At 39.0% G+C, this 11,669-nt stretch overlaps 1 protein-coding gene across 1 annotated transcript; it reads right to left on the bottom strand.

Moving 5' to 3' along the window:
• Positions 1–47: 47 nt before the first annotated feature.
• On the bottom strand, positions 48–11,669 carry LOC139947076 (cysteine-rich venom protein-like). The gene is made up of 9 exons (XM_071944912.1): positions 10,994–11,669; positions 7,965–8,201; positions 6,785–6,870; positions 4,409–4,497; positions 3,548–3,583; positions 2,934–3,026; positions 2,313–2,417; positions 1,670–1,795; positions 48–1,206 (listed from the first exon to the last, which is right to left on the bottom strand). The coding sequence occupies exons 1-9, from the start codon at positions 11,279–11,281 to the stop codon at positions 1,124–1,126; spliced, it is 1,143 nt and encodes a 380-aa protein (XP_071801013.1). The 5' UTR covers positions 11,282–11,669; the 3' UTR covers positions 48–1,123.

Below are 11,669 nucleotides of genomic sequence, written 5' to 3'. Positions count from 1 at the left end.
TTTTTCCGCAGGAAAAGAACTTATCAGAAGTCTTCCACCCATAAAGTAAACAATAATTTAAGTACGCTCAATTTCATGCAATATTGTGACATCTATAACTAGCTTACCTTTTGATATATTTTGATACATTAGGGCCTAACAAGTTGAGTTCTGCAAGAATATACCTATGCCATCACTGTAATAATGTTCGTACATAGGTGCTGACACTGACAATATTGCTTAATCTAAAGGCTTTTACTACAGGGCAATAACACTTGTAAAAAGTCCACATTGATAAATGACAAAATGTAAAGATTGCTAATAAAAACAGACAGAAGGAGAAAATGGAAATATTTCAGTAATCCATTGTTAACATGTCGTCAGTTTTGCAGTCAATGATGTGACTGATATAACCTTAATTGCCAGTAGGCCAAACAAGGCTTACTATACTTACTATACATGTATAGGCAGAGTCTTTGAAGTTTGGCTCGGAAATAGTGTTAAGAAAAAGCTAAGGCTAATGAAAGGACCCTTCCAATGAAATATGCTAATTACATTCACGCATGCGTACAGACCCTGTTGGTTGGCAAATGCCATAGAGTTGTGCGCTAAGCAGACGCGCAATCGTGTCTGCGTCACGCACCCATTAGCCGTGTACAAAACAGCGCGATGTTCCCTCATTTTTGCCAACCAAAATGTTAGTGCGCACGCGCTACGTGCAATTTACATATTTCATGGGAAGGGTCTATTGTGAGACGACCTTTACAGTTCACCAATCTGCCTTACAACTGGAGTGTAGCTCTTTTCAGCCAATCAGATGACAGAATAATGCTTAGCCAATGAGTAATCAGCGTAACCGTAACTTCAGCCAATAACATGGTAGCAGGGTACTCATGCCCGTCCGATCACAAACAAGAAGACAAATCGTCTTGTGTTCATGACTGCAGACGTTACACTCATTTACCCCACGGACAAAATCAAATAGGCCTAAAGATCATTCTTCGGATTCCTTTGAACTTTTTCTTGAGAGAAAAACGAAGCTAGGGTAGACCTAGCCTAACCAGTTGAAAATGCATGCATACAATACCGCTGCTGGTCGAGGTGTCGGCCAATCAGCACCTCTGCTTGGCGAGGTGTCAGCCAATCAGCGTGAGTAGAATGTGATCACGAGGGATGACACCAAAACCATGAGACTATTAATCAAGTTGGCTGTGACGACAGGTGAAGCTGGCAAAATGGAAAAGAGGGGGGTGGGGATAAGAAAACACAACTGAACATTAAACAAACATCAAGTGGAATTTTATGCGTTTTTTGTGATTGATAGTCCTGGTTTTTAATCCTTTCACCACTTAGTACCTTCTACTGTCATTCGAAATAATAATAATGCCTTGATTAGCAGCAAAGTTTTCTTTAGCTCTGTTGATACAAAGTGACTTGTGTTCTAAAACTTTTGAAATTCAACCGTAGTGCTGCTTTTTATGTGCGGACAATTTAATCTTTACTGTGACATGCTACCCTGTTTCCCCCAACAAATTGTACACATATTGTGACCATTACCATTGCAACTGTAAATTGCACCTCGGTCGACAAAATGAGGGAACATGTGGTCTTTTTTGTTTTGGCTTGTGGTGGCGTGGCGTGTAGCCATTAGGAGTTCATCAAAAGTGGTTGTACATTATTCAAGTTTTACCTGCATTGCCGCCTTGTTCCAGATACTTCACACAGGTACAAGCTTGTTCGTCTAGAACCTCGTTCTCTCCACACTGTTTACCATCACAACACTTGTCTGCAGCTGGTGTGTTTCCTTCTAGCATGGCTAATAGTATACATAATAATAGTAAAGACTAATTGTAATTGCACGTATAGCCTACCCTATTATAAACAGTCACTCGTGCTCACCGGGTCCCCTCATTTGAAATTTAATTTGGAGTTTGGATTAGAAGTCTACAGTAAAGTTTTACATACTATGAAGTCCTTGTTTTGGTATAATCGCGTCGCAATATCTTATGAAAAAGGGCTCTATGAAAACGTGTTTTTTTTTTTATGAAAATTGAAATTTGGCAAGAGGTGTCCCCTTTTGCAAAATGGCGCCTCCGCTACAATATTTCACCCTGAACATTTGACGTCACACTTTGAGGCTTTACGGCAGAGATCTGCTATTGAGCCCATGTACATAACCACCTTTGACCTCACATCATTTCGCATGGCTTTCAAGGTTCTGGAGATTCACAGTTAAATTCGACGTACATTGTGTATACATAAAGCAAGTACCCGTACTTATCCTTGCGGGTATGTGGACAGGGGACCAGTCCATGTATTGACGGGCTACCTACCACACAGTTCACATTTGGCTGGGCAGTCCATCATTGCTGCGACGTCACCCATACAAGATTCTTTAGTATAAGCACTGCAGTAGGATTTCCCATCAGCACATTTTTCTGCAAAAAAGGGTAAAGACAGCAAAATAAATAGAGCACGCTCGAGCTTACAAAAGTATATGAGGCACAAAGTTTGCACAAGTCAGTGCGTTTTCCTTGTAGTAGGCAATATGACAAGTTTGTGTACAATTATAAAAAGTCGTTGAGTTAATTATTGATGCCTCACGCAAGAAACACCATAGTTTATGGGGTTGCCCCATAAACTATATCTTCTTAAAGTAAAGTTCTGTTCAAAGCAAGGCCATTATCTGTGAATTTGTTTTTCAGGCAAAACGTGCAGGGAGCCACTTTAAAAAAATACACCTGGGCTATGCATGGAACTCGCTGCAAATCACCATCCCAAAGAAAACAATGAGAAAACTGAAATGTTGATTAGGAACATTAAATATATATTTTATTGCCTCGTGTGACCATGGCCCCTGAACTTCACATGTCTGTTGTGTAAATCCACGCCCTCTATAATGCTTTTAATTAGACGGGCGTGGTTCGGTCCTTACACTAATACGTGGTACCTACCAAAGCAGTCTGTACCTCCCCAACCAGCCTTGCAGTCACATTGACACGAGGAACTGTCAAGAACACCACAGTTACGGCACTTCAATTTACACTCTGCAAATAACAAAAACAAGTAAAGTTCACTTTGACAATCATTATGTAGCTTTGTGCTTGAGCTGCCCTTTAAAAAGGTTACACATAATTAAGAAATTTTTAACAAAGCTAAGCAACAGTAGGCGAGGCCTTAGCATATCTTTGGTCAGACACAGTTTGTTAGTTTTGTGGGGCAGCTGAGGATAACGACGAACAACCATATTGTGGGTTTTATCTTCCTGTTCTGCACATTCGAGACACCTGCACCATACATCAGGACCTTTAAGCTTTTTCATAATATTGTTGAATGATATGTCTGTTGTAGCTTAAATGAGCATGCCATATATTATTCACAAATAGTATGGCAGGCGACTTTTTTTCTGCTAAGTATGTTGTCCATGGTTATCTTTTGTGCTTAATATACAAAATTTAATTATGTTCTGCTAATAATTATGTAATGTAACAACATGTCCCTGTCTCACGCATCAATGTTATTATCGATCCTTGAACAATCGAATTGTGAATGAAGTATTCATACGTACCACATCCTTCTCCTGATCCACTCGAACAGTCTTGATCTAGATTTGAAATTTAATTAACAAAGTGTAATTAATGTAGAAATTCAATAATAATGACTACACAATTTGTTTTTAAACATTTATGCCGCTGCTTTAGCCTTCGTGACTTTACAAAGTGTTCTGCGGCTCATGCAGCAGCCAGTGCAAGAAACACCGGGCCCCTTCTATTCTATAGAAGTATGACTGTAACTGGTTATTTTACGTACAGCAGCACAGGGCATCAATGTCTGCTACGTCCAAAAGGACGAAGCATTACACAAGTGTCAAGACAGGGACTCGAACCCACACTCTGCAGATCAGAAGTACCAGGTTCTATTTCATAACGAGTTAAGGACTTGTCCTAGGAGATATAAAAGACTTCACGCAAGTCCTAAGTTAGGCCGAGTAACTCGTCCTAAATCAAGAAAGGACGAATCCCAGCATTCATTTGAAGACCAGGGGTGGAATTCACAAAGAGTTAGGATTCGTCTTTTCTCGAGTAAGGACGAGTAACTCGTCCTAACTTAGGATTAATCTTAAGGCCTGCATGCTACAGTGTAGGGTTGGGACTTGTCCTAAGTCCTGAGACTAGTTTTAAGTTAGGAAGAGTTTTGTGAAATCGACGGCAGTGCAATTATCGCACGGCCACGATAAAAAAGTAATGTTTATGTTATTATAGGACTTGACAAATTTTTGTTTATGATTTTTAAACGTCAATCTGACATATACAAAACTTTAGATAAACTATCGGGTTAAGATTTTAACCCGGGTTGAGATTTAAACACCGTGAGACCTGGACCAGGTGATCAAAACCCATTCAGATTCTATGCACATTATTTGACTTACTGCATAGTTTGTCATCACACCACCCTTGACCCGATGAACACCGTGCACATGGCGGGCCAGCTTTGTATGGCACTCCATTTGGGGATACACTAAGGAAATAAAGAGAATACGATGTTTTGGTGTTTTAGTTTTTCCCGTAATGTAGCGGTGGGGGCACTCGCTTATTATGTGCAATGTGACGAGAAACATTCAACCTGTCATCTTGCCTGAGCCTGCTGACAAATAAGAAATTAACGACTCTTTCTAATAATGAGTAATTCTAGTTCATGTTTAAATTAACAAAGTTTGTCGAGAAAAAAAAAATTTCTGTGCTACTATAGTCTCGAAATCAAGTCGGTAATATTGTTAAGCGTGGTGTATCAACGGGGACGGTACACTCATCCTCGATCCCAGTATGTGTGTGTGAGTCAGTGAATAATTCAACTGCCTTGAGCAAGGCTAATGTTAGAGCTGCCCACACGCGCTACCTACGACCGTTGCATGGATGTATAATCGCACTGTGACTGTTGCATGAACGGCAGAGTGTGTGTTTGTAACAAATAGGCAGCGCCTAACGACTTGTCATCTAGTCTAGTGCCACTATAACCATACAGTGTATCCTTGTGAAAGGAAAAGTAAACAAAAAAAAGTCTCGGGTTACAAAGTCAATTCGCAGCGAAACAATTTTTTTTTACAGTCAAGTCACCCAGCCCGAACATTCAATATGGCGTATTATAATGAAACATTATGTTCGGTAACTGGAGATGTCTATTTTCTTGCTGAGTCAGAAAGTGACTGCGGCAATAAATTGTGAACTTGTCAGCTCCACAGCAAAAGACTCGAGTATAGTGGTAATTAGAGCACCAGCATGTGTTTGTTCGGTCTTCCATGTCCATGTACGAGGGGACGGATCACATACTGCTGGTGGTGACTAATCAGAATTAAAGTTAAATGCACTGGACAGTGTTCTAACTTGGTGTATCAGAACATATTCATATATTAACAAAACTGTGAAATGTTTGACTCAATTGGTCATCGAAGTTTTAAGAGAATAGTGAAAGGGGGAAAACGTCGTTGCACAATTAATTTGTGTGCTTTCAGATGACTAACAAAAAAGGCTTAAAGGCACTGGACACGGTTGGTAATTGTCAAATACCATTCACTTGGTGTAGGGCCTATCCCAAAATATGCATAAAATAACAAACCTGAGAAAACTTCGGCTCAATCGGTCATCGAAGTTGCACGAAAATAATGAAGGAAAGAAAACCCTTGTTGCACAAAAAATGGTTGTGCTTCACAAATTATAATAGGCTTCATGCCTGAAGTCTTTCAATATTTGAGTTAGTTTACCCACGCGGAAAATTACTCCTTTCTCAAACACTATGTTACTTCAGAGGGAGCCGTTTCTCACAATGTTTTATACTACCAACCTCTCCCCATTACTCGTTACCAAGTTGGTTTTTATGCTAACAGTAACTTTATGAGTAAATTACCAATAGTGTCCACTGCCTTTAAGGACAGTAATGCCGCATCGATGATGCATGATAGCAGTCACTTCGATCGTGTCCTATTTAATTAATCATGCGTAACCTCTTTACGGTTTCCGTGAAGCGGAACCTGCATCTAAACCAACATTCAGGAAATAGGACTATCATTTCAAATAATATTTCCATAGAAGTTTTAAACAAATTCACAAAATTATGTTTTTCAATCCCTAGATGAGTATTAATTTCTCGATGAAAAAACAAGGGTGCTTTTTTTATTTTCTCTTGCAAATCAGATTGAGCCAAAGAATTTCACACTTTGTTATTTATTGTGCATCTGTTGAGATACACCAAGTGAGAATACTGAGTCTTTGACAATTACCAATAGTGTGCCTTGCCTTTAAAGACACTGGACACTATTGGTAATTGTCAAAGACCAGTCTCCTCACTTGGTGTATAACAAACATGTGCAAATTTGAGCTCAATCGGTCATCGAAGTTGCGAGATAATAATGAAAGAAAAAACACCCTTGTCACACGAAGATGCGTGTTTTCATAATGCTTGATTTCGAGACCTCAAGTTCTAAACTTGAGGTCTCGAAATCAAAATCGTGGAAAATGACGTCTTTCCCGAGAAGTACTCCACTTCAGAGGGAGCCGTTTCTCACATTGTATACCATCAACCTCTCTCCCCATTACTTGTTACCAAGTATAAGGTTTTATGCTAATAAACATTTTGAGTAATTACTAATAGTGTCCACTGCCTCTTAGTGATGTCACGAGCATCTTAAAAAGAATAAGTCCCAGTTTATCACACTTAGATCTTGTATGGGTATTTAGAGACCTCGCCCAATGTCGGTTAATGACCACACACCTCAGTAAAGCCCTACCTAGCAACAAATCACCATTCTTACCTAGGTCCATAGTTGCAAACTGTTAAGGTGTTATCTCCACAAACTGCTGTGCCACATCCTATTTCTTGTAAGTTTCCGAACACCATCTGTATGTAGGTTAAATTAAAACAATAAAAATAGTAGTAAAATATTTCAAATATTATAAATGAAAGCTGGGGACAAAGGATTAGAATCTAAAGTGTTAAAGGGTTAAAGGGACACGTTCTTATATTAAAGGGTGTTTTTTCTTTCATCATTTTCTCGCAACTCCGATGACCAATTGAGCTCAAACTTTCACAGGCTTGTTATTTTATGCTTATGATGGGATACACCAAGTGTCGACACTGGTCTTTGACAATTACCAAACGTGTACCTTCCCTTTAAAGTTGACCCAAAATATAAATTCTTCGAAGAGTTGTCGACATTCCGAAAACCAATATCGTGTTACCACCTACCTCAACGTGTTTTTTTTTTTTGTGTTTTTTTTTACATAAAAAAAATTAATTTGAAAGGGTCTCAATATCATAAAAATCTCAAAGGCGCAGAACAACATGCACATATATAAATTTTCCAAATATTCCTTAGGGTAGAACGAGAGTTAGGCCATGGTTGTGGCGAAAAGCACATTAACAGCTGTAAACAATCACGCATATTATTTTATTGTTTGTACCTGCGCTCATGTGGGGGTGTTTACGATTCAAAGCCAAGGGGTGAAACGGTGAACTTTGCAAGGGTTTCTTGCCTTCAAATTCCAGAGGTTATTTATAGAGTATTTTTTGAACTTTTGAAAGTGGGCCCTATGGTTACCAGACTATTATAGAGCTCCGTTTTTGGTGTAAAATTACAATAAACTTTACAAGTCTTGCGCGTATGCATGGAATACAAGATAACTACTTGAAGGAAGACTCAAGACTGTATTTCACTATTATAGGGAATCAAATGTATTTAACATTTGTACAAAATTCTTGTAAATAAAATACACCGATGGTAGGCCTAAGGTGGGCGGTAACATCATGCAATGATAATATCGAATTGAGATGAGGGGTTAGTTCTTTAAACTCGATGTTTTCATCAGTATGCTCTGACGTTTCGATCAGTATGCTCTGATCTTCATCAGGAGAAATTAACACTTAAAACAAAATTATAGAACCAAACTGCTGAAAATTATAAAAACAAAACTAAACTGAACATAAAAACTCACCACTCTGTAATGACCACACTCTTTACCCGAAGCACAAGACGCTGAACTGTAATCATAATCTTCGGTCTCCTCGTACCATGCTTCAACAGCTCTCGTCAAACTATAAGAGTTACTCCCCTGCCAAATATTCTGAGCAATCACTCCATTGAATGATATGGGTGTCGAGGGGTGCCCATGTTCGAATTGACACCTCTCGGCCCAGCCCTTCGCTAGGCCAGCAAGCTCTAGATTCCATCCCTTCAAAAGAACACACAAATGGAAATAAAATATGAAAGACAAAATAATACTAATGTTTTCCGGGTGGCTACTATTTTACATGATTTGTGTCTTTATATTAATATCTGGGCCCAATTTCATAAAGATATCTTTGTTCGATTTGACACCCCTCGGCCCAGCCCTTCGCTATAGGTTAGCGAGTTCTAGATTCCAACCCTTCGAAAGAACAAATAAATGGAAATATGAGTTACAGAATAATCATTACAGGTAATGTTTGCCGAGTTGCTTTGATGATTGGTGTCACTTTGAATCATAATCTACATTGCAGCTAAAACCCATGCTTAATTAGGACTTAAACCATCAAGCAACTTAACAAGCATCGAACGATTCAACAAGCAAAGATTTTCTTCAAGTGCATATTATCCCCAGCCGTGACACTTGTATCCTTAAGCAAGACACATAACCATTGCTTCGTCCTTCGGATGGGACGTAAAGCCGTTGGTCCCATGTGTTGTGCAAACGCATGTAAAAGAACCCAGTGCACTTATCGAAAAGAGAAGGGGTTCCTGGCTGGATTGGCAGCATATTGCGCCATAGCACCTTGTAAACCATTACATGGTGCTTAAGGATTAGGTCTTATATCTCAAAATTCGCCCCACTCCTTGCAGTAATGATACCTGGCGCTTTGTATCCTTTGGCAAAAGGCGCGTTATAAATACGGTTATTATTATTATATTACACTTAAATTGATTGAATTGAATTGAATTGAATTGTTAACCTTTGTCTCTATTGTATATTTTTCTTGTTGTAAAGTTTTTGTGCTGTTGTCGTATATCCACAGTCTTTATTTTAATTTGGCTGTTTCTATTTTGAATGTCGCTCAATCGCTCTTAATCAATATTTTATTGTAAATTAATGTGTTTGTAGTTGCTGGGCACCTCTGAAAAACAGTGTTTCACCGAAAGGTTTCCCCAGGGTAAAGAAAAAATAAATAAATAAATAAAATGAATTTAAATTTACCAGTTCACCCAACCGATAACCAACATATTGGTTGGTCCCTCAACTCAAATTATGTGAATATACTTCCTTGAGACAACAACGCCGTTATGTGAATTATTATGCTGTCATGAAATTCCTCAAGGAACCTCCATCCAGACTCAATGTCAACGCATCTGGATTTAACATTAACCAATGCGGAAACCATACATCTCACAATCAACATTTTAAAGTTAAATGTTAAGGATGTGTAGCGAAGTTCAAACGTTCCATTGTGTATACATCGGGGGAAATGGTATTAGCACGCGGTATAAATCTTAATAGCTATCAATCATTGAGTATTTCTTCTTTTTTTAACTTTTTTTTTAACAATCATATAAAATACCTTTATTCGGGTTTGCAAAACGCTAATATTTTGCTCTGTACAGCTTCTGCATCTTATAGAGAGCTTTGTATATGAGTCTGCATGAAATGATGCGTTATCAATATCATGATTTATTTTTTAATATATTATAATTTTTACTAAGGCCTCTGACATTCACTACATAATGACTCGGTCCCCCATACAGTCTGCATTCGGGCTTGATTGGGTCGAGGGTAGAGAGGTTGCAAATAATCCATGAACGAAAGAGGTCAACATTGATGCAGACTGGAATAAAATTACTCCTGTCTTAAAGGCACTGGGCAACTCTGGTAATGGTCAAACACCAGTATTCAAGCTGTGTGTATCCTAACATATGCATACTATGGGTGCGTTCGTTTAGCTGCCCTGGGTCTACCCCGGTGTGTGGCGTTTTTTTTTTCCCAGGACGAACGTGGGTAATTATCTGCACACGTTCGTCCTGGAAAGAAAAAAACCCACACGACGGGGTCGACCCAGGGAAGCTAAACGAACGCACCCAATAACAGCCCTGTTGAAATTTGGGCTCAATTCATGGTCATTGAAGTTAAAGACTAAGAAAAAAAACCTTCTCCCACAATGATTGTGTGTTTTCAAATACCAATAAAATTGTTTTATTAGTCGAGTGAGAAATTACTTCTTTCTCAAATCTATAGACGTTACTTCAGAGGGAGCCGTTTCTCACAATGTTTTATACTATCAAGAGCTCCCCTATTACGCGTTACCAAGAAGGTTTTATGCTAATAATTATTTTGAGTAACTTACACCAATAGTGTCACGTGCCTTTAAAGGGAATGTTTGAAATCGGTCAACTGGAAATAAGGAGCATTAATACAGGCTGATGAAAGACGGTCGTATCGGCATTGAACTCGCATCTCGAAACTAATTTGTATTCCTAATTTATTATAATTATTATCTACCCCCATAATGCAGCACGCGTGGTGCCGTGCATTGTGTGATCTATTTAATTTTTGATGTATGGTTTTGTGAGTGTGAACCGTCTTGATTTAACATGAAATATGTTTTTGTTTATTTCTTGCTCCATGGTGGAATTAGTTAATTACGGGCTTGTATGGTTCTGCATGTAGCAGAGTTGAGGTTGACATTGCTAAGGCTGGGTTTGCTGGACAGGTCTACCAACGAAAGAAAACAAAATCACTTTCCCGTGCACTCCCTTTTATAAATATTCCCTAAAATAGTGTCCTTTATACTTGGCGTTTTAAGTTCCCTTTACCCTAAAATATATAGGGCATATACACGCACGCTCTTTAAAACATTATCCACTAGGCCTGCTCCTAATATTAGTTTCCCAAATAATTAAAACCCTTTTTTTGTCCCACTTTTCCTAAAATTAAAATCCCTATAAAATGGCAAAACATTCTTGCTACTGACAAGAAGGCACTTTATTTCTACTTACTATTTTATTCATATCTGCAGCACTAGGGCTCACGCTCCTTCTATATTCCAAATGAGCATCTAGTAAAGACTTCTGCTCATCAGCTGTATACGTCTTCACCCCAGAGGCCTGCCGTACAACGCGCACTTTCTCCCCATGAACCTCCCTGGTTTCACGGTGAAGACTTCCCCGGACTTGGTCGTTATATAAAGCAAAGCTTGTCTTCTCGTTGCCTTGAAGAGCCCAGCACAGTGAGAGAAGACACACCGCAAGGACCCATCTCAAACAAAGAACTTGTTTCATCTCCATTATTCTCCGGGAAGCTGCAATCTTTTTCTTGTTGATAAATCAGCTACTTCAGCAACACCGCACAGTCGTGAATGTGCACGGGGGAACACTGCTGCCCGATCTACCAACGTCTCGCCGTGACTCGCTTCAAAGACACGCCCCTAACCTTGGTATAATTTATGTGAACTAGGCCATACGTCACTTTGTCAACGGTTGGTGCGTTTGAACCATCATAATAATAATGAATAATGTTGATCAGTTCTAGTGCGCAATGTCTGTCAATGATGACACTCCTGGCGCAAAAAACAATAACTCTGCTATAATACACAAGACAATGACAAGTTTGGAGGCTATGGTTACCACTGTTGTGTTTGAATAAATTAGTTGACGCTTCTGTTGAGGCATAAAC

The sequence above is a fragment of the Asterias amurensis genome, chromosome 14 (assembly GCF_032118995.1).
Source record: "Asterias amurensis chromosome 14, ASM3211899v1".
In the NCBI taxonomy this organism is placed as follows: domain Eukaryota; kingdom Metazoa; phylum Echinodermata; class Asteroidea; order Forcipulatida; family Asteriidae; genus Asterias; species Asterias amurensis.
Note: the sequence above shows the minus strand (reverse complement) of the source record. Positions and strands in the feature narration are given on the sequence as shown.